Genomic DNA, 24335 nt, shown 5'->3' with positions numbered 1-24335 from the left:
ACATACATATATATATATATATACATTTTTTTTTTTTAGTTAAATTCAGTTAAAAGGAATAACACTGGCTTGTTGACGCCCCAGGAAAATTTTAAGATTGATAGTACTGAAGCTAGGCAGCGCTGTAGGAAACTGTAGTATTCGTTGCTTTATTTTTGTAGATGAGGAAACTGAGGCCCAGAGTAAATGTATGACTTGCACAACGTGGCAGTCAGATTACTAAATTAGTAGTTAAGAGCGAAGGCTTAATTACGTCCAGGTGCAACTTCCAGGAACGCTTGCTTTACTACGTATGACTTCGGACTTATCTTTCAAAGCTCAGTGTCTAAACTGTACATTGGGCACGATGATAATAATAGTATCTACTTTTGGTGCCTAGATTAAACGAATAACTCCTGCAAAGGGTTTAGTGTAATGCTTGGCTTATATGAAGTGAGAGCTAAAATGTTAGCGATTTCTATTTCAGCTAAGAGCTCGCATTCTAAAGCTTTTTTTTCACTTGACTATCCTGGCATTTCTCAGGGCTTTAAGTATTATTTTAAGGAAGGAAAAAAAAAAAACTGCATCGAGAAATTAAATACTTTGATTCCATCTTGGCATAGGGTTTTTAGTCCCTTTTCAGTAGTTGAAATGATCAAGCTCTTTAGATGCTATTAAAGCCCATTAACTTGAAGAGATGCTAACCAATGGCCATTATGTTGTTTGCTGCTCACACTGGTATGTTCCACCGCAAGTAATGGGTAAGATGAGGGTCTTTTAAGAATATCTAGCAACGTTGTCACTACTGTCAACAACAAAGTATTGTACACTTAAAATTTACATATATGAAGATAATATGTTTAATATCAGCTAAAATACTTTTTGAATCCAATTTAAAATGTATTAAATGAAAAAAGTGTCTAGCAGAAAATGGAATTTTATTTTCAAATAATTAAAATGTCCCAGTTTACTTTGGCTCTTTAAGTTTTATGTATGTAATTTCCCACTTTATAGACAGTAGAGCCAGATAACTGCAATAACTCAGAAATGAATTGTTCTCAATATATAAATCCATCCTAAAATAAAGGAATATTGTTCTGAAGATGCTACTTCTGAGAGTGATGAAAATCCAGGGATTTCCTGAAAAAGTGCTTTTCAGGTAGAACATCCTTAAAAATTGTCATTTGGTTTGCAATAAGTCAGTTGATTTATTATGTTTTTTTTTTAATTTAATACTATTCAGAAAATAAAACCTTGAAATTTTCAAAGTGCTTTTAAATTGTTTATCTTATTTTATAATTTGAACAACACATTCATTACAGTTATTTTTATGATGCTGTCAGATGACTTCTGTAGACTACAAAGCTATAGGAAGCTAGAGGGAGGAGATGTGAACACATTCCTTCATGGACAAGTAGGGTTTGGATAAACAGGTTTTAGATAAGAGAAGGAAACAGAATTCCAGGCAGGGGAAACAGTAGGTTGAATGTTAGTGTGAACTTTTTATGTGTGTTAGTAAAATAAGTAACTTGTCAGGAGTGAAGGATATTTGTTGGGTGATAGTAGGAGATAAGGTTGGTCAAGGTTAAAATGGTGTAATAGTATAGAGGGCTTTAAAGCGCTAAGGAAAGGAAGTTTTTTGATCCATACTTTATATTAATGATTCTCAGTTTTGGTTTTTTCCCTTCTCTTCCTTTTCTTCTGTCTCTGTCACCCTCTGCCTGCCTGCCTGCCTGCCTGCCTGTCTGTCTGTCTCTCTCTCTCTCTCATTAATGCTAAAAATTCTCTCTTTGGACAAAAGATTTTGTGGACCTTTTACATAAGGGTTTGATTTACTTGCTGGTGGTAACCATCAGGTAATATGATATCATTTGAAACTACTTAGCCACTGATTTTTCAGGTTATGAAGAACAATTTTTGTTAATTGCAGGTGGTAACTTGACGTTCAAAAAAGGAAAGGAAAGGTATTGGGGAACAGATAAATTTTAGTGACTCTTGATTGAGAAATACATTGTAATGACAATTAAATGAATTTGTATTTTTATTAACTGACATGTATATAACTTTGACAAATAGTCGTCACAGTGTATGTTTGGAGTATTTTACATGGTACATGCAGTGTTTGGTAAATTTAATGGGTTCTTTACTATGACTCTGGTCTCTAGTCTAATATCTGAGCCTTATAGACTGAGGACCACTTTGAAGACTTGAGCAAGGCAGTAACACTGAAAGTCTAATTTTTGCATTTTAAGGAAGGGTGAGACAAGATGAGAAGTAGAACCACTTAAAAGATTCTACACCTAATCTATGTCCAAGGATGCCTGGACTGGGGTATTTTATTTCCGTGTGTGTGTGTGTGTTTTGCCTTGACTAATCTGTTTACTAGCATAGATGTTCCCAGTTTTGATTTAAGAAAACTCCTAGAACCGTGTTTTTCTACATCTAAGTCATTATCCTGTGAGAAGTGTGAAAGCAATTTGATTAGTACTGATGAGCCATTTAAAAAAAAAAAAAGAAGAGAAAATAGCATAGTGCTTTGCAAGTAGTAGGGAGTAAGTTTTATTCTTTGAATTTTTTTTCAGTTATGTAGATTTTGTGTGTACCAGATCACGATATAAAATACATTGCTTATTGTGGATTGAAGCCACAAATGTTTGAGAAACACTTTAAAAGTTGATTTTATTGCTTATAGTAGACAATATCATTTGAACTTGGATAATAAATTTCTCTCAGATGCCTATTCTAGATCCTGCCTTGATAATTTGATTCAACAAATACTCTTAATCTGCTATGAGCAAAGTACTGGCTATGAGGAATAAGGAAGCTCCGATTACTGATAACTGGGAACTAAGATCAAAATTGGCAACTGGACATCAACCGACGTATTAGCCTGATTTGTTGATGCCAGTCTCAACCCAGATATTATGTATCAGGATTCTTTTGCTTATAACCAGTAGAAAATGCAATTGAAACTCTTGCTGAAAGGAAGTTTTTTGGTTCATGGAACTAAAAAGTCAAGAGATTGAGTGGAATTCACTAGGTTTAGTCTGAAACTAGTAGCCCAATGTTATCAGGATCAGATTTCATTTTTGTCTTGGTTTGCTTACTTGATGTCAGCTTTACCATAAGGTTGATTCCTCTTGAAAGTCCAAGTAAATGCTGCTATGTTAATTTTGAGAATCTTTTTCCTAGCATTACCAATAAAAGTCTAGATATTCACTCTGATCAAACTGCCTCAGATCAGATGCTTATCCCTGAACCTATCACTGTTGTCAGAGGGTAAGAATAACCTGATTGGCTCAGCCTGATTTATGTCCTTCACCTAGAAAAGGGAGTAGGAACGAGATTAGTTTTCCCAAAGACATAGATCTCTATCATGGATCACTCATGAATTTTCTCTGTTCAACCATCTTTGTGTAGGAATGAAGAAAGTGAACTTGGAGCACTAATTTTGGGTTAGACTCACTATAAGGAAAGGATAAGGATTCCAGTCAAAGACGTTGCTTCAGATGAAACACCATGGAGTCCAGGCTAGACATGGAAGGAAGAGAAGTGAGGGAATCCGACAGAAGGCAGAAAATGGAGAGAGTAAACTCATGAAAGAATAGTGGTGATCAAGGAATGGTATACTGAGATTTAAAATGTCCAGGATAAAGCAGTCTCCAGTGGTGTGAGAACTTAGTGGGTGGCTGAAAGTTGAAGAGAAATGAAAGTCTATGAGAATTTTGAGGCTGGGTGGATCATCTAAACAGATGATGAATCTTTTAAGATCATGAAGAATTTTACTATAAGCTTGGTCTCAGTCTTCTGCAAATGGGGAGACATGCTTGAAAGTAGTTATTAATAATTTTAAAATTTGAAAGCTCTCAAAATAGAATTTACTTCCAGCAATACAATTGATTGTTGTGATCTTAAAAAACCTATTAGATACCCTCGTAAAGTTTTGTTTTCAAGAGAAGCTAGTCTTTGCTTCTTCATGGTAAGATCAAGTCGGTCTAGGGAAAACTGAATGTTGACAGCTAGTGGACTAGAGTCATTCTTAAGATCTTGTAGACATAGGAAGATTTTGCTTTTCAAAAAGTTTTGATATGAAAGTGATAAGAGAAATAGGGATCTGCTACAAGGACATTAAGGTTAAGTTATGATTTTTCAGAATGGATATATACATATTAGAAGTTAGAGAAAAAGTGCTTGTAAGAGGGAAGAATTGAAGATATTGGGTGAATGGAGAAGAGGTAATTTTGAGAGCAAGATCTGGAAGGAAGTGTGCTGGCATTTAATGCAAAGATAAAGGGATAAAGACAAGGGAAGATAATTTTGTGAAAGATCTCGAGTCAGAGATTGGAGAGCTCACTAAAATGTGGAGGCAGTGTCATTGGTTGAGGGTAAGGTAAGGTAGAATTAAAGGCTTGAAGAGACTTGAAAAAGCCCTTTTGGAGAGTGCTGTAAAAGGATTATTGTTTGCCAGTCATAACCTTAATTGAAAATAGAAGAACTTGTGAACTTGTTGGAGGCCAAGGGAGCATGATGATATGACTTTCCCTAACAGTACCTTTGGCCGGGGAGGGAGTTGGAAAAGCAGATGATGGGATAATTCAGATTGGGAATTAGTATGATAGAAGATTTAGAGGTTTATGAATGTATGAAGTACTGGTGTGGTTACCTCTAAATGCTAAATGACACATGTGTCTAATGTAGCCAGAGAAGAAGGCACATTATAAATATGTATGCTGGACATGGTTCCATAGTGTAGTGGTTAGCACATCTGCTTTACACGCAGAAGGTCCTGGGTTTGCGCCCCAGTGGAGCCACGGTCCATGGCCTACAGCCATGCCACCCTGAACAAGCCCGATGTCTGATCTCGGAAGCTAAGCAGGGTCGGGCCTAATTAGTACTTGGATGGGAGACCACCTAGGAAGACCAGGTGCTGTAGGCATAAATAATAATAAACAATAAAAAATATTTGTATGTAAATATGTATGCTACACATTTAAAATGTAGATTTATCGTTAGAACAAGATCTTTACTTTTTAGCTCTTTAGAACTAAACGAATTACATGCTAGTCTCTGGATTTATTAGAATTATAACGAAGAAGGATTTTTGAATCATAATAGCCAACACTCCCTATTTACCAGTTTGTTTGAGAGAGCTTCAAAATTGAATGTCACTTAGTTTTATTGCATTCTTATCAGTTGTTTTTTTGTGTTACTGTTGAACACAATGCTTGCAAACATTTTCCTCATTTTAGAAAGTGAAGAAAATTAACATGGAAGTTAATTTTGTTCAAGTGTCTATATATTTCATCATCCAACTGTAAGACAATAAATAGCAATCAGAGAGATGTGTACTCAAAGAACCCTCAGGATAGTGTTGTCTAGAGCAGTTAAATGTTGTCTGACACCTTTTTCCCCCTCTGACCTCTTACTTAGGACTGGTAAATTCATAATGGGAAGAAAAATTGTATAGTTTAATTTTAGAGCTAGTGTGATAAATGCCTTATTTAATTTTTAATTTAAGAGAACTATGTGACCTGTCGAAGTCTTCAAAAAATGTTTAGCTACAATACAGGTTAGAAGGCTGTAAACTCTTCTCATCTTTTAGTCTTCAAATAAATTTTTACCTGCTCACTGAATCTTGCTTCTGATACTCCAGCCAAGTAATCTTGCTTTCCTTTAAACTCAAATCCCCTTTGTCCCATTCTATAGGGAACTAGCTGAGGGTAGCATCAGCTTCTTAGGAGCAGAGATTGAGCAAAATATTTTGTACATAACAGATGCTTAGCAGATAGTTCTAAGCAACTCTATATTTGAGTAGAAACCCTAAAGAGAAGTTCCAGGAGAGGGGAGAAAATCAGCCATTTATTCTTAGAAATAATCCTGTGTCTACAAATATGTACAAGTTGAAAAACAAAAATCAAAGTTATTAATGGATTTGAAGAGTATAAAGGATACCCATAATATTAATACTTTTTGTCTTCTGGACTTGATTCTAAAAGAGAAGTAAGTGAGAAGGGAGGGCTGGACAAATTAATTCCAGATAGTTTTAAAAGTGACATACCTTTTGAAGTAATAGCCCTCCAGAAAAATCACAGACTTTTTATGTGTTAACATGTCTGCTTTGGTGTCAACCTATAGAAACCTTTGCCAAAATACTCAATATTTATATATTACCCTTTTCTAGTAGAGTACTTCTTTATTTAATAAAGTAGGAAAATAATCAATTTAGACTTGTGAGAATACTTTTTGTGTTTAAAGAAGGTCTTTTGGTTGAATTGGTTTTAGTGCACACCTGAAATTTTTTGTGACTTTTGGCTGATTACTCTTTTTCTTTTTTGGATGAGTAGATATGATTTATTAAGAGTCTTCAAGATAGGCATTGAATTAGATATCATAATCAGGGCAAAAATGTAGTGGACAATTCTGTATTCATAATCTTAAAATTCTGCAGAGATCTTTTCATATTTGACCCACTTCAGATGTTTAAAGTCTCTTTAATTAATTCTCTGTGCTGCAAAAAAGCATCTATACAAATACATCAGTGGACTAATGAACTAAAATAAATAAAGTATTAAGAGACAGGCATGCCTAGTTTATTGTTCCATCTTTTGTATTGTTTTATAATGCCATTCCTTCTTGCAATAAATTTTAGAAGTATGATATGAGCAAATAAGTTTCTGTTTGTGACTTGGTTTTTGAAGTAAATTCCTTTTTTAGGTTAAGAGGAAACAAAGTTAAAATGATAGGGACCAGTTGGGAGGTCAGGCTCATTAGTGATGTTTAGATTACAGAAAATCGGAAAACACAAAATTTTAACCTTAGTGTTCCACACATTAGAACTTGATAAACCTAGTATTGTCTTTTAGAAAGCACTAACCTAAGCAGTTGGTGTTTCAGAAGGAATTGAGTGGATTGTAAATGTATAGTAAAATGTTTTGGAGATATACTTAACATTATTTGGTTGCTTAGGATTTTTTTTTTAATAGTGCAACCTCCTTTGCACCTCTGTTTACTTTTAAAATAGGGTGAACCAGATTGTTGCTTCTTAAGCTTTAATGTGCATGCAAATCATCTGGGTATCTTATTAAAATGCAGATTCTGATTTAGTAGATCTGGGACGTTGACTTGAGAATCTGCATTTCTAACAAGCTCACTGGTGATGCTTTCATGTAATTCACAGAACACACTTTGAGTAAGAAGGGGCTAGATGGCTTCTTTTGCTCTAAGTTCAACATAAAATTTAGCAAAATCTTACTAAGTCGATTGCAACATATATAAAACTGCCATATTGAGATAAGGATAAATGAAAGTTAAGGCTTTTTGGTTGTAAAGGAACAGAAATCAGTTTAAATGAGCATAAATAAAAAGGGAAGCAGTTCTAAGAATATGAGACAATCTCATTGGTATCCATAAGCAAGAAATGAAATCTAGCCAGGCTGCAAAGGAAGTGGAAAGTTAAAAAAATTAAGTAGGTTAGCTATAGCTCCCATTTCTGTTCTCTGGGTTTCTATTCCAACTTCTCCTCTTATTTTCTGGTGCATGTCTTTGGCTTGCCATGTTATTGACTGTGGCCTTCACTATTTGACCTTTCAGCCTCAAGATTTACCACCCATTGACAACTATCTCTTTTTCTTAGTTCAGATCCTCCAGAGAAAATTTGGTCAGCCAATAATGAATTGTTTCTACTTGGGTCATGTATACAACCTTGAGTCAATCAGCCTTCTATGTTTGGGAGGATATAGTGTTAGAATCAACATGGTAATAATAAGGCCAATGAGATTAGTCCCTTTGGAGTAGGGGTTGGGCATGGAAAAAGTGCTAGTTTTCAGAGAAGGGGAGCGGTTAGTAGAGCAGGCAATGACGCTTGTCTAATACACCTTTATAAATATTCATGAAGAATGATTTGCTAAATTAATAAACAGTCCTGTACTTTTGTTTAGGATGTTTCATAAAAGCATGTATAAAAGTTACATAGACAGTAGTTGTGGGGAAGGCATAGTGGCAGATCTAATCTCAGAGAACTAAAAATAATAAATCCTAATTATATTATATATATATATTTTTAAATCCCCTGAATGTTATTAGTATATACATAGAATAATGGTAAATGTAGGCCAACACAAATTGAATCACCTACTCCTGCCTCTTCCCCAGTGAATATCATTAAGATGTCCTGGCCTTCCCACTATTGACTGCTTCTGGGAAAAACAACCCTGCTCTTTCTTCTGCTTGCTGTTTCTGGATCTCATTTCTTTTATCTTGCATATAATTTTAAAGATAACACTAAGGAATGCAGACAAATTCTCCCATTCTTGGAATCACAGACAGAGCCACCCTTAACATTTGAGCTTCAACTGTATTCTGAAGCCCTTGGTGTAAAGAGAAAATATAATATTCACCAGTTGCATTAGTGAATCTCTAGGTTCTTATGACAGTTAAAGTAATTGCCAGATTACCTCATTTTTCCTAAGAGGCCATTCTGTCTATGCTATCAGCTCCCAATATAGATCATATACAATTGAAACTCAATGATAGCATTTAGAGCAATGCCCTTTTCTCCTTTTGGCTTGTCAACAAACCAATGTTACAAATTCTGGTGTTCTGTTTTTTCATATTTCTAAAATGGCTATATCCCAGAAAAGTACTATGCCCAGTTAATAAAATCAAATACAGTTGTACTTAAAATATAACAATACAGTGTTTCGGGTGAGAGTGTTAACAGTTTTTTGGGAGGAAAGCCTTTAAGTAAATTATTTGCTGCTGGCTTGGAATACTGTCTTCCTTTGTATTTATCTTAATTATAGCTTTTTTCTTCCTTTCAGAAAGAGCCTGTCTAGAAGCTGGGTCAGCAAGAATGTCACTTCTTATACTGGTGTCCATTTTCTTATCTGCAGCTTTTGTTATGTTTTTGGTATATAAAAATTTTCCTCAGCTTAGCGAGTAAGTATACTAAAAGAAACTGAAAATGTCTAGACATTTCTACTGATGAAAGTGGATTAAAAGTTAAACTGATTTTAAGCAACAGAACTGTCATGGTGATTGTATATCAGCTCTCATGGCTTGTAGTAAGTCCACATTGACACTGTTATTTAAATGCTTCTTTCCAGATATGCCTCTTGATTTTCTATGCAGGATTTTCCTAGCACTATTCCTCTAATTAAGGCCTCATCTTTCTAATAACCTTACATACATGTGCCTACCTTTTCCTCTTCCCTTTTACTTGCATACGTGTGTGTGTGTGTGTGTGTGTGTATATATAAAAAACTAAGTCAAAGTTTTGTGAAATGGGTAGTGGTTTCTGATGTTTTCCAAACTATTTCATTTATGTTTTAATTCTAGTAGTGACCAAGTAAATTTATTTTATAGTTTATAACAGATATTGACCTGTGTTTTGAAAAACATCAATGGCCTTTTCTGCTTTTCTCATTTTTCCATCCCTGCCTATATTTTCCCTTCCTATCTTTCCTTATAACCAATTTTTATCTTGCTTTTATTTATTTCCTCACCCACCACATCTATGTCTCCTAGCTCTTTTTCTCACCCCAGTTTTATGGAAATGATATAATCTGAATAGGTACTTTTCACAGTGAAATGAACCTTGTAAGAGACTTGTATATCTAGTACATATCCACAGTTACTTAGCAAAAACCGTGGCAGTTAAGTGTGTTTCAGAATTTACAGTTTTTTCATTTTTGAAAAATAACATGGAATAAATATTGTATGTTGATTAGTACTTCCAGCAGGATCTGAGGCAGCATCCCATAACCAAATACATTAATAGTTTTGCAGAAAAACAGGCACCATAAAAGACTATAAATACGTTTATAAAAGTGTGAGTCAAGTTTTGCTGACAATAAAAAGATTTTGGTTTTGAGAGTTTCTTGAATTTCGGAGAAGAGATTATTGGCCTGAAACATACTTTAATAGAGCAAAATATTCTCGGGCTATTTAACCACAATAATACAACCCTTGTGTAATCATGAATTACATAAGGGACTACTAAAATGTAGTTAGATTTTCAACCAGGGCCAGCCTGGTGTGGTAATGGATAACTGAAATGAAATTTTAAGGTGTTGGGAAGTTCCTGTTTCCTCTAAATTCCTTTTATTAACAATTTTTTATGCTTGAAATTTATAGTTAAACTTATTTATATTTTAATACTTTGATTTCTCGCATCAATGTAAATGCCTTTGGGAGGATATCATGTTGTATTTTGTTAATATTAATATGATTAAATTTTAGATCCTTTCTGGTTTTGATCAGAGAGTAGGAAATAAAGAGCTGACTGAAAGAGGAAAGAATATAGAGTGTAGATTAAGGTTGCCTTTGCTTCCAGTCTTCTCTAAGAATAACATCGCACGTATATAATAATGTGCAATTATAAACCTTTTATAATTCTGCTTATTTCTTTGCGTTTGTGTAGTGTGTATGTATGCATGGATGCATGCACACCCTTATAAAGAGATTTTGTTTTTTGTTTTTTGTTTTTAAATTTATAATGAGGAAACCCATTTTAGTTTACCTGCTATTTTCATAGGACTTAATCAGCAGTCTATCATTGTGCAAGGTCAGTTAAATTTTATTATGTAAACAAATGTGCACAATATAAATTAAATGTAAACGTGATTATTTGAGGTCTTTATAAGCAAGAAATCATTGAGTTCCAAACAAGAAACCAAATAGAAAGGAAAATTAATATAAAGGAAAAATGTTTTTAAAATTTTTCAATTATACTCAATATATAATATATTATTTTAATATGTGCAACATAGAAAATGTTTAGTTATTATCTGCACTTTGAGCTGGAATATTCCAGAAGAGGTGTGAACTGTAAATTCAATAAAATTTTTTAATAATTTTGGTTGTAATTGATTATTGACTTTAGCTTGTCATGAGGATTACCCAAAATGATGGTAAAATTTTAAATATTGCTAACATCAGTGATTCATTTCTAAATTCAAAATTTATACCAATGTTGGAGCAAATGCTTTTAACCTTTTAGTTCGAGTCATCTTTAACTTTCATATATAGAGTACATGGTTCATTGTATTAATTATATTAAAGCATTAAAAACAATTTATAATTTTTGAACTTAAAAATTGTGGATTTATGCTTTACTTTTAACGGATCAAGGCGTCATCATTTTGGATAAAACTTCATGTTTTAAAGTTGACAGACTGTAATGTTAATTGTCTTGGCAAATTTTTGCTTTAAAATTTTTCACTTTAATTTTATTTCTTTAGAGAAGAAAGAGTGATTATGAAGGTTCCCAGAGATATGGATGATGCCAAGGCTCTTGGAAAAGTTTTATCCAAATATAAGGACACCTTTTATGTACAAGTACTTGTAGCTTATTTTGCTACATATATTTTGTATCCTTTCAATTGAAAAATGTTTTCTAGTTTTGTTTAAGAAAAAGGTTTTTTAAAAGATTTGTTCAGTTATATATAATTATTCTTCCTTTAAAAATTGTTAATGCAATGTAACAATATTAAATAGAATATTAAAAAATTAAAAGGCAAAAAATTCTGACTTTAATCCTATCTCTTCAACTCAATATTATTTCTGGATATTTATTACCAGTTTTATTCTGCTTATTTCTCTCATTATAAACATTTTCCTCTCCTCTGCATTATTTGAGATAATTATTTTATTTGTTTTATTTATGATTATTTTTTTAATTTTCTTGTTTTAAGTAATTATTTTTAATTAATAGTCACCATACTGTAGTTTTTAAAAGTTGCCTTAGGTTTAAAGAACTAATTTGTATTTAACTTTTTGCTTTTCTAGATGTTATGAATCTTTTTGTTCATGATCTTTTTCTTCCATTTAATGGTTTTCTTTGTTAAAAAAAAAAAAATCCTGAGAAGATAGTCATTCAAAGAATATGAATTTTTTAAATAGTACTTAGTATGTATTTCATTGTTTAATAGAAATAATTCCGTATTTTAACTAATCAGGGAAAATAACTTTGTTCTTTCTAAATATTTTCAAGCAGCTTATGCTACTAGATTGATTTTCCAATTCGTAGACTTTAATTTCTAATTTTTGTATCTTTTATTCTAAGCCAATCTATTTTCCAAATCTTCTTAGTTAATGAAAGACATTATCTCTTGATGTTGTGACAGTAATCATTATCCTTTTAAACCAGTTTTTATTTTAAAAAGACAGGTTACTTTGTTAATTCTCTCAAACTATTTTTGTTCTTGTTTCTTCTAGCTTGCTTCTAACCAAGCACAGTGCATGGTTAGGAGAAGGGATCAGTAATCTAGTTTAGGTGGAGTATAGAGTGTGAGCAAAGGAGAATTGAGAAGTAAGTTTAGGAAGATGGGCTAGACATAATACTTAGATTATAGAGAACTTTGAGTACCAGGCTAAGGAATTTAGAATATTCATTTGATATTGGGTAGTTATTGAGGACTTTTGAGCTGTGGATGACATTAAAAGTACAAATCATTGAAAGTGTCACCATCACTTCTTATTTGTTTCCCTAAGGCCAAAATCTTAGAGTAACTTAAATTTATTTTATTATGGAAAGTTTAAAACATATATAAAAGTAGAGAAAATTATATCGTGAACTTCTGTGTACCCATCACCCATATTCAGCAGTTATGGATATTATGCCAGTCTTATTCTTAGAAGTTCTTTGACTTTGTATTTCGGCCTTTTAGAGAAAAAAGGAATTAGTAAAAGACCATGTTTGGGGTTGGGAAAGGAGATTAACATTTACTATGATTTAGGATATCTTGAGTGTTAAATATTCAAATAGAAGTATCTGTACCCAGATGTCAGTCCATAGGGGATTGTTTGAATAAACTATGGTAAATATAAACACTGGAGCACTATGTAGCTGTTAAAAAGGATGAGAAGTATAGCTAAAAGCTGTTAAGGTGTTACTTTGAAACTATATTGTTAAGGAAAAGAGAGATGAAACAGGGATAAAAGTGAAACTATTTAAATGTACTTTATTATGTAGATTTAACTTTAGAATCAAGTAAAGATTTCACATAATTATGAAACCAATTAAGTCAAAATGAAAAAAGACAGGAATCTTAAAAATCTAAAGCAACTTCACACCCATTAAGATGGGCACTAACAAAAAAACAGAAAATAACAAGTTTTGGTGAGAATGTGGAGAAATTTAAACCTCTGTGCACTGTTGATAGGAATGTAAAATGGTGCAGTCTACAGCCATGCCACCCTGAACGTGTCCTTTCTTGTCTGATCTCGGAAGCTAAGCAGGGTCGGGCCTCGTTAGTACTTGGATGGGACCACCTAGGAATATCAGGTGCTATAGGCATTTTTTTTTAAAGGCAGAATTAGTAAAATGGTGCAATTTCTGTGGAAAACAGATAATGTTTTCTCAAAAAATTAAAAACAATTACCATATGATTCAGCAGTCCTCCTTCTGGGTATATAACCAAAAGAATTGAAAGCACCTGAAGGACATATTTGCACACTCATGTTCATAGTTTTATTCACAATAGCCAAAAGGTGAAAGCAACCCAAGTGTTTTTTAATGGATGAATACATAAAATCTGGTATATACATACAATGAAATATTGTTTGCCTAAAAAAAGAAAATTCTGACACATGCTACAATACAGATGAACCTTGAGGACATTGTGCTAAAGTGAAATAAGCCAGTTGCAAAAAGACATGCCATATGATTCTGCATGTATAAAGTACCTAGCATAGTCCAATTCATAGAAACTGAAAGTGAATGGGTAGTTATTAGGGGTTTCGGGTAGGAGAGACTGGAAAAGTAATAAGAGTATAGAGTTTTAGTTTTGAAAAATGAAAAGAGTTCTAGAGATTGGTTGCACAACAGTGTGATAGTATTTATTGTTACCGAGCTGTACATTTAAAAATGGTTAATTTTACCAAAATTTTTAAAAATTAAAAATCTAAAGCAAAATGAAATGACTTTAACAGTGTATTAAGTTGGTTGGGGGTTTGACTATCTAGAGGAATTATTTTAAATGATCTCAAAAACAGTAATTTGGCTAATCCCTTCTAGAGTAAATATGAAGGACAAAAATATTTGAAAAAAACTTAAACTACTTTTAGTTATTATTTTAATAGTAATATTCCGAAGTAAATATGTAAAAAAGTTTTCAGAATAATACTAATGTATATATTTTATATAATATATAATAGTCTGCAAAGCAAATAGGTAATTGAGACATTAAGAACCAAGATTTTTTAGTAACAGAAGAAATAGAAATCTAAGCAGATCTAGAAAGTTAAGCTCAAATCACATTCCCATGTAGAGAGAATGAATGGCTTTGTTGATATTTCAAGATAAAGGACAGAGGAACATATTAAATCACTCCGAGGGATACAACAGGCAAAACTCTAAAAGTGATAAATTCTATGAATGACCTGGTTTCTTCAACAAATTAATTTCAAGGAAAAAAGGAAACTATACTTAAGTGATATAATGAGCCATGTGTGGACTTTCTTTTTTTTATCCTGATTTGAATAAACCAACTGTAAAAGAAATTTGGGAAATCTGAACACGGACTAAATAGGTAATTAGAACAGTAAAGAATTATAGTTAGTCTCATGAAGTCTGACATTGGTATTACAGTTACGTTAAAAAGAAAAGGAATCTATCTTTTAAAGGTATTAAAGTAGTTGCACATTAAACGATATGTGTGGGATTCTCTTCAAAATAATCCAGTGTAAGGGATATAGACAAAACAAGATTGGTTGTGTGTGAATTGTTACAGCTGTGTATAGGTATGTAGGACATCATGATACTAGTTTCTCTACTTTCATATATGTTGAAACTTTCATATGTGTTAATTATTGAAGTTGTGTATGGGTATATAGGGCATCATAATACAAGTTTCCCTACTTTCATATGTGTTGAAACTTTCCATCAAGGTCCGAAGACCCCTTAATAAATATATTAATAAAATTTACTTTTAATTATTTTTTAATGGAAGCATCCAGTAGACAGGTGGAAAATTTGAGAATGGTATTTGACTGGCAAGTTTTAATCAGACATAGAGAATTCAAAGTTATCAGTATATATGGCCATATACTTGAAGCTGTGGAAATTGCTGAATTTATCAAAGGAAAGGGAGAGGAGAGTGTGGCTAATAATGTTAGAACGATCCCAGATTTGAGAGTGAGGAGAAGAAAAAGACTAGAGGAGGAATATCTGTAATGTAGAAGAAAAGTTTCATGTGAGAAGATGTTTAATCCTATGCAGGGGTCACTAAAAAGTGATGAGAAAAAGCCATTAATTTTGGCTGAGAAGTTTCAATAGAGTGGTAGCTGGGTAAGCAAGTTGCAAGGGGGCAAGGAGAGACTACCTAGTGAGGAAGAAAAGTGAGAGACAGTAGTTGTATAGGGTACCTTGGTCAAGGAAAGCCTAGACTTCCTTCAGTTTATAGGTGTCTGAGTGGTTTTATACAGGACGGATCCTGTAAAAGAGCAAAAAGTTGAGGAAAGAACCCAGGAGGAAGAAGATTGATATGAAAATATAAGTAGGACCTGAAGGTAAAGGGAGAGGGAGAATCAATGGAAGAAGATAAATTTTAAAGTAGGAAAGAGATGTTGAGGGAATTCATTAAGTCTGATTGACTAGTAAGGAAATCATGTTAGGGGAGAAAAAGGGGTCCCAGCCACAACTGGCAACTAGAGGAAAGTAGAAAAAGCATAACTGTTTTCAAAATAAGATTTCTGATTTTTACTATATTTTGTAACCCTTCTTTTTTATATTAGCGAATTAGGGCAAATGCCTATAAGTTAAATTAGAAGTAATTATGCCTTATATGTACTTAGATTTACACAGAAATGCAGTTTTCTGAAAACGTTTGGGAGTAAATACAATGCAGTAGGGAAGCATATTATTATTATTATTATTATTTAATTTTAAGTTTATTGGGGTAACATTGGTTAATACAATTATATAATTTTCAGGTATACATTATCATTTGATATCTGTATATTCTATTGTGCGTTTACCACCCAAAGTCCAGTTTCCTTCAATACCACATATATGATCCCCTTTACCTACTTCACCCTCCCCCTAAACCCTATATTTAATACCCTTTACCCCTTCTACCTACCCCCTTCTCCCCCACCCACTAGTAACCACTAGTCTGTAGTCCTCTGCTAAACACTAACCTATAGTCCGTGTCCATGAGTATCTGTCCTGCTCATTTGTTGCTTTTAGGTTTATATCCCACATATAAACTTTTTCTGTTTGGCTTCTTTTTCTGTTTGGCTTCTTTCGCTTAGCATGATTATCTCGAGGTCCATCCATGTTGTTGAAATGACAGTATTTCATCTCTTCTTATGGCTGAGTAATATTCCATTTTATATATGTACTACAGCTTCTTTAGCCAATCATCTATCATAGGACACTTTGGTTGGGGAAGCATATTGTTTAAAAGGTTACCAAAAACTGTTTTCATTCTCTTTTTTTTCTTTTTTTTTCCGCCTGATTATCTGGTACATATCAGTAAACGGTCAACTTAGCATTAAATGCATTACAACTGAGGACTCATATTTTTTAAACTTTTGAGTATAATTTTACTTTATTTTTAATATTGAAATATGATTATAATCTTATTAACATGATAGTTTATGTATTGATACTTTTTCCTAAAATGTTGGATTTATCTTTTTAAAATTTCACTTCATTATGTTTCAATCCTTAACTTAAAAGTTAACAGCTTACAAACATTTGCTATTCCAGGCTCTATATTTCTCAGTATACTCTCGGGGTTTCTTTATCCCTTTCCACTAGCCTTATTTCTTGTTTGTTTGGTAAGTATATAAAATGAAATTGGGAGAGTAGGAAAAAAATAGCTTTAAATAGAATGATGAGGATGATGGTGGTATACTAGTCCCATTAGTCTGTGTAAGCATAATTGCTATTTAATTCGAATAATCCAAGAATGTTGGGCAAAATGTGTTGTCTTAGGGCTGGGGGTGGTGGTTTCAAATATGACTCTTGAAGTTTTATTCTTAGGCTAAAGGCTAACTGTTAACTATTTGGATATAGTCACTAAATTTAATCACAAGTACCAGTTTGTTTCATTTTAGTTATAATTTGGCCTGAGAAAGGACTGCATCAAATCAGTTCTTATACTCTGCACAAGAGATTTCATGCAGAGTATCCTCCCCATACCCCAAAAGAAGTAAACTAGTTGAGCTTTTCCTTAGGTGAATAGAATATATCCGTCTAAATGAGATGGAAAAGTACAAAATGCTTATGACTTCTTGTTTTCTAGTGTTCTGGACTCGGTGCTTCATTCTGTTATATGCTGTCCTATTTAGTTGGGAGGCCAGTTGTATACAAATACCTAACAGAGAAAGTGGTAAAATGGTCACAGCAGGTAAATATGTATTTTTAAATTATTTAATTATTTGGCTAATTGGGAGGTCAATATATAGTTTCTACTTAAATTAACTCAGACTCAGGGCTTTAATAAAAATGATCTTTTGACCAAAACAAAACCAAGTGATAGGCAAATAATGAATGTTAATAATTTCAAATACAAAATTTTTGTACCTGTAACAGTGATTTTAATTCTTCATTCCTAGTAATTTCAGTGAGAGCAAAGAAGTCAAAATGTTGATGTAAAGGCATCCACAGATTTAGACTCCTCACCTGTTTTGTGTTGATGCAGTTTTGCTGTCAGTTGGTCACCGAAAAACTTGTATCAACCAACTCCTTTAATGCATTTCATCAGTGAGAACAACTATTATCTTCAGTTAAGATCTCTGCAAAGACTAGCTATAATAAATACAAGCAGTATTACACAGAAAGGTCTTACACAGTAAGACTTAGAAAACCCTATTTTTATAAAGAGTCAAAAGAAATCTTGGAGGAATTTTAGTGATCATCTTTGCCTTAGTGATTAGGGTATTAACAGAAATTAAGCATTTGGCTTAAAATCACATTTACTTGTAAAACAAGTTCTAGAATCTCAGATCTCTAGACTTGTATGGAGTCAAGTGCTTTTCTCACTTTACCACATATGTGCTGAATATTAAAATCATTTTACATGTAAGTTTTTCTTTGGAATATATGTTTTCTGTAAAAGCTTATTCAAAGGAAATATTAACTAATCACTATTCATATTGATTAAATATTTTCATGTACTTTTTAAATCTAATCAATAATGAATGAATTCACTCATGATATGTATTATAACAACAAAATAAAGATTATCTGAAATTTTTAAAAATTAGAAGGTAGGTATATCGATATGCTTTACTAGCCCTTTGCATTGTAGGAAGTTAAAGGCATTAAAATTTGATTACTTGTGTATTTTATATCTAGTCATAAGTTTAATTTTGCCATTTTAGGTTTAAATGTTGTTGGGCCATCATTATCTAGGCTAATGTAGAACCATCCTCAGTAGTGTAACATTAGGCTATAAGCACAATTTTAAAAACAGTCTCATTCCATGCTATTTAGCTTTGGTAATGAGCATTTGATTAGTTCATTGTCATTTTCAAGCTCTTATTTTGATCATTTCTATTAGATAAACGCTCAACTATCAAAGATGAGAATTTAAAATAAGGCATTTTATATTAAAACAATTATTTTCAAGATTGACTTTTCCTTAATCCTGATTCTTTTCTCTTTTTTTGGCAGGTTGAACGTCATAGAGAACATCTCATTAACTACATTATATTTTTGAGAATAACACCATTTCTGCCTAATTGGTTTATTAATATTACATCTCCTGTAATAAATGTGCCATTGAAAGTTTTTTTTATTGGCACTTTCCTGGGTAAGGCTCTGGTTCATGCTGTGTTAGAACTCATAGTATACATATCTAACAGTGTCCAGCCAGGCTAGATTTCATGCTTTTTGCAGAATGTGCCAGGACCATGGCATAGAGCCTGATCTATATAAATACATGCTCAGAACTGTTTGTTGGATTGTGTTGATTTAAGTATTTTTATGCTACTTCTTTTAAAAAAGAGTGCGCTCTACTGGACATTTTTTTAATCATGCAGGATTAAGCAGAATTTTTAAGCTCCATTCTCTCCTTCAGTGGAGAGGAAAAAAAATCAAGATGCCTTTTTTGAATAATTTTCTCTTTTGTCTTCTAATCAAGTACTGAAATATTGAACTTTAATTTTCAATTGATTCTATTTTGAGAATTGATTCTATTTTATTTTATTGAAATCATTATGGGCATTAGCAAGAGTATGGGAGAAGAAGGATAACAAAGTTTCTTGCATTCAAGGAGCTGACACTTTGAAATTAATACTTGTGAGAATAGATCTTTTTGTAGAGAATAATTAAAATCAATTTTTTATTGCTACTTTTACAAAAATTTGTTGACAAACTTAAAAATTTCAGCAGGGGTAGTTTTAGATTTTGTAAATAATATTAACATTTAGAGAATCAGAAAAGAAAATTGTATCCATATCTCCTTACTTTACAGATGAAATACTTAGCTAATTAGTTAACTTCAGCTTTGGGTAAAGCAGTTTTTTCTGTTCTGGTTTTTAATGAAATGTGACCATTTGTACATGCTCTTGTATAAAATATATTTTTTTACTCATATTTGGAGTATCTTTTCTGAGTATCTCCTACCACTTCATTTTTAAGTATATTCTATCAAGGATGAATGACAGTTTACTCAGTCTTATTTTTGAACATTTCAACTATTTTCAGATTTTTATTATTATAATGCTTTGATGAAAATCTTTGAGACTAGACCTTTGCTCATACACATTATTTCCTAAATTTGAAATTGCTGGATCAGAGCACTTTTTTTTTAAGCCTGTTAATAAATGTTATAAAATTATTTCCTAGTCTACAGCTGTGTCACCCTCAATGCGCCCAGTCTCGTCTGATCTTGGAAGCTAAGCGGGGTCTGGTCTTGTTGGTACTTGGATGGGAGACCACCTGGGAATACCAGATGCTGTAGGCTAAAATAAATAAAATAATTTCCTGGAAACTTTTCTTGGGTTTTAAAATTCATTATACTTAAGAGATGATTATGAAATATTTGATATTTTATATGGAAATAAATGTGAGGGGCTTTAAATTAAAAATTTCTGAAATGGAGATTGCTATATTCTTAAAAGAAATCTTATACATGTAGAAAATTTTAATTTAAAAAAACAATTGATGGTTCTGTTTTGTTTGTTTTTTAGGTGTGGCACCTCCCTCTTTTGTAGCAATCAAGGCAGGAACAACACTGTACCAGCTTACAACGGCTGGGGAAGCTGTTTCCTGGAACTCAGTATTTGTTCTAATGTTTTTGGCTCTTCTTTCTATCCTGCCAGCCATCTTCCAAAAAAAACTAAAGCAGAAATTCGAGTGAAAAATCATCTGACTTTTAGTTTTTCTATTATCATCATCATCATTATCTCAGGATTGGCAGGTGTATGTGTTAAAATCACCTCTTTAGTAATTAAAACAAGGAATTTGTAAAATAAAATTTCCTATGATACAGTTAAAATATTATGCATTTAAATGGCAAGGAAGAGAAGAAAGTAAGAATGAAAATTGATATACTATGAAAAGTGCTGTCAGTAGTTATGATAGCCATCTTCTAAATTACTGTTCCACAGGTAGCTATAAATAATTAGTAATAGCGTGGTAGGAAATTCTTGACCTAACTGATTCATTCAATTTAATATATTCATGAACTGGTTATAGAGACTTACTCGATATTTTAGTATTTTTTTCTTATCTCTTACTAATAACTAAAATAGATATACTAAAGCAAAGATGTTAGATTTTTAAAAATAGTATTGTAGTTCTGGCTAATCTTAGCCTTCTTTGAGAGTATAAACTTCAAACTAAAGCTCAAAAGAGATTTATATCTTCCTCTTTTTACCTTTGAGGTAATAGATGTGTTTAGAAGTTGCATTTTAGTGGACTACTGAATTTGGAAAGGATATCAAGTTATATCTATTTAGTGAATTTCGTTTTTTTCTGTTCTAGATTATATCATGGATTAGTCTGAAATTTAAAATTCTGACCAGTCTATTTTCATCTTTTTTTCCTAGCTTTCAGAATATTTCCACTGTGCATATACAAAATGGCAATTACATGATAATTGTATTATATTGGTGTTGATAGTTTATATTCAGATAATATTTTATTACACAGTTTCCCTTTACTGTATCAAAAGGGATCAGTAAACATTCAAAGTATGCAGTTTTTAGATGTTAATGATATTACTTTATATTTTGAAACAAACAGTGACAGTGTAACACTTAAGTAGTTAAATATAGTTTATTTGTTCTAATGACTGTAAAATTTACCTCATTTATATATTAGTCTGGTCATTAAAGTATGTATTATGTAATTATCTTTTGCATGATACTCTTATAAGAATGCCTTGTTTGGAGCTGCTTTTGATTAATGCAGTTTCCCAATTTAGTGTTTTTACTTTTTATAACTCAATGTATAATTAACTTCTCACACGGTAACTACTATATTTAAATAGTCCTGGGAAAATGAAACAGCTTTTTGCTGCTTGTTTATTGGTAATACACTTGATTCTAGGACATCACTGGTCTGAAGTCAAGTACTCTGTCAGTTTTACCTTCACTCAAGACACTCATATTTACGAAAGTACTTTAGTTGTGGGAAAAATCCATATATGTTTTTATTGTGAAAGGGACGATCATCCTCAAAGCCTGTTTCTGCTACATAATGTGGACTGATTTATTATTTTTTCTATTACAGTATTAACAAATGGATTTACTGTAAATACAAAGAAAATATATTGATTAATATGCTAATCTTATGTCACCTGGCCTTTAGTGTGAAATTATTTATTGTTATTTCTAGCAAGGTTTCCTTCCTTTCTTATTGACCAGAGACCGAGTAATAAAGTTTTTTGTTATTTTTACAAATAAACTTAAAATCTTTTTGGACAAAGTTCACTAAATACTGTTGTATAAAATGTAATTGAATAAATTTTTATCAGAGTTTTCAAAATAAAAGTAAGAGCTTGAACTCAGGAGAAGCTTTAGTGTTTACTCCAGTGTGTATATATTGTACTTAACTCTATTCTCAGTATTTTCCCTATCCTTATCATTTATTCTTTCTCTTTGCTAATTTTTTTTCTGTTAGACTTTAACTGTCACTCAAGGTGGGATATATTTCCTCCTAAGAGAATAGTCAGTCTTTCCAGATTCATCATCATTGACTGTCAAGAAAGAACCCTTTAGCTGGTTGTAACCTAAATGCAGTGATGGCCTGTGTTCATGGATTCACAGACTTCACCTGATGCCAGATGTATATTCAAGCTTTAGCCACATCTTGAAGACAAGTTACACAGTAATAACCACAAGACAGCAAGTCTGTGTAGTGGGTAGGTGCACAGGCTAACTAGGAAGTTGATGCACTGAGACAGTTCTCTACTTAATGGCCTCTCTTTGGAGCTCCATTACCTTGAGTGTGATATTTCTAAGACAATAAATGCAAACTTAAATGTAATATGCATAAATTGTACTGAAAAAAATGAAATGTAGAACTTTGAATTTACTTCATGGTAGTATCGTATTAAAAAATTTTTTAATTAAGGAGAAAGAAAAGCCTCTTTAATGATGCTGAGAAAACTGGAAAGCCATGTACAAAAGAATGAAACTAGACTATTGTCTATCGCCACACACCAAAATTAACTCCAAATGGATCAAGAACCTGAATATAAGACCTGAAACAAATTGCATAGAAGAAAACATGGGTACTAAACCCACAGAGCTTGAATTTAGAGAGGATTTTATGAATTTGATCTCAAAGCAAGGGAAGTAAAAGCAAAAATAAATGGGACTCTATTAAACTATCAACAAAGTAAAGAGGCAGCCATTCAAATGGGAAAATATATTTGCAAACAATGCCTCTGATAAGGGCCTAATATCCAAAATATACAAAGAACTCATACAACTCAATAACGCCAACAAAAAAATCCAATTAAAAAATGGGCACAGGACCTGAACAGACACCTCTCCTAAGAAGACATATAAATGATCAACAGACATGAAAAGAAGCTTAACCTCACTAACGATTGGGGAAATACAAATCAAAACAATGGCATAACCATCTCACATCTGTTAGAATGGCTATCATCAACAGGACAAATAATAAGTGTTGCAGAGGATGTGGGAAAAAAAGGAACCCTCATACACTGCTGGTGGGACTGCAAGTTGGTATAACCACTGTGGAAAACAGTATGGAGTTTCTTCAGAAAACTAAAAATATGACGCTGCAATCCCTCTTCTGGCTATTTACCCCCAAAATCTGGAAATGTTTATCCACAAAGAGATATGCACCCTGTTGTTCATTAGCAGCAACATTTACAGTGGCAGGACATGGAAGCAACTGAAGTGTCCTACAGTAGATGATTGGCTAAGGAAGAGCTGGTACATTTATACAGTGGAACATTAGCCATAAGATGAAATACTGCCGTTTGTGATGTCTTGAGATGGATCTTGAGATAATCATGCTAAGCGAAATCAGAAAAAAATGAAAACTACATGATATCACTCGTGTGGGATATAAATTAAAAAGCAAACAAACATGACAAGCAGAGACTCATGGACATGAACAGTGGATTAATGGTTACCAGAGGGAAGTGGGGAGGTGAATAGGGGTAAACGGGTCAAATATTTGGTGATAGAAGGAAATCTGACTGTGGGTGGTGAACACATAATGCAATATATATATATATATATATATATACGACATACTGTTGAATTGTACATTTGAAACATTGGATTTTGTTGATCAATGTTACCCCAATGATTATTTTTTCCCCAATGATTTTTTAATAAAAATAATTTTAATTAAAAAAACCATTGAATAAAAATATGTTCTCTTGAAATTCTGTTGCACATTTTCAACTCTAAGAACATGAAAAATTTTTAACCTTTAATTTTACTGTTGTTTTTTGAGAACCTTAAAGCAATTTAAATTGGAGAGAGAAGTACATACAGGTAAACAGCTAGGTTTCCGAGATATGTATACTTAATGTCTCTATAAAGGAGTCTTTTTTAAAGTTCTCTTTGGCTTTTTGAAAATGAGTAGAATAAATCAAAAGAGCTGAAGCTTACCTGGTGTGTAAATTATCATTCACTGTAGTTTACATGTGTAAAAGGTGGACTTTATTGCAGCTTTAATAAACAATGATATTTTTTCTTTTTAACCTGTGATACAAAATCTCCCAAGCCTTACATATGGGTAGAGGTTATTTTTCCTATTTTTGTGTAGCCAAAAGCTATACAGAAAAATTTTGGCAATTATCCACCTTACCAAATAGTTCATATCATCTTTAAGTTTAATGCTATCTCCATCAATATCCCAGCAAGATATTTTATAGATATAGACAAGATTATTTGAAAATGTATAT

At 32.4% G+C, this 24335-nt stretch overlaps 1 protein-coding gene and 2 pseudogenes across 5 annotated transcripts in view; all 3 read left to right on the top strand.

Moving 5' to 3' along the window:
* TMEM41B (transmembrane protein 41B) overlaps positions 1-21948 on the top strand; it is a 22603-nt gene extending 655 nt beyond the window's left edge. For 3 of the 5 annotated variants that reach the window (XM_039863546.1, XM_039863547.1, XM_039863545.1), the window contains 6 exons: positions 8799-8916; positions 11220-11348; positions 16671-16764; positions 17232-17336; positions 18605-18743; positions 20125-21948. In XM_039863546.1, coding sequence (XP_039719480.1) covers positions 8799-8916; positions 11220-11348; positions 16671-16764; positions 17232-17336; positions 18605-18743; positions 20125-20294 — 755 coding nt within the window. In that variant the 3' untranslated portion in view covers positions 20295-21948. The remainder of the gene's footprint in view (positions 1-8798; positions 8917-11219; positions 11349-16670; positions 16765-17231; positions 17337-18604; positions 18744-20124) is intronic. The other 2 variants (XM_039863544.1, XM_039863543.1) reach the window with 1 other exon arrangement.
* On the top strand, positions 4800-4915 carry LOC120603271 (uncharacterized; annotated as a pseudogene).
* LOC120603294 (uncharacterized) lies at positions 19780-19898 on the top strand (annotated as a pseudogene).
* Positions 21949-24335: the final 2387 nt, after the last annotated feature.

The sequence above is a fragment of the Pteropus medius genome, unplaced genomic scaffold (genome assembly GCF_902729225.1).
Source record: "Pteropus medius unplaced genomic scaffold, Ma_sr-lr_union100, whole genome shotgun sequence".
Classification (NCBI taxonomy): domain Eukaryota; kingdom Metazoa; phylum Chordata; class Mammalia; order Chiroptera; family Pteropodidae; genus Pteropus; species Pteropus medius.
The sequence above is the reverse complement of the archived record's forward strand: the minus strand, read 5'-3'. Positions and strand labels throughout refer to the sequence as shown.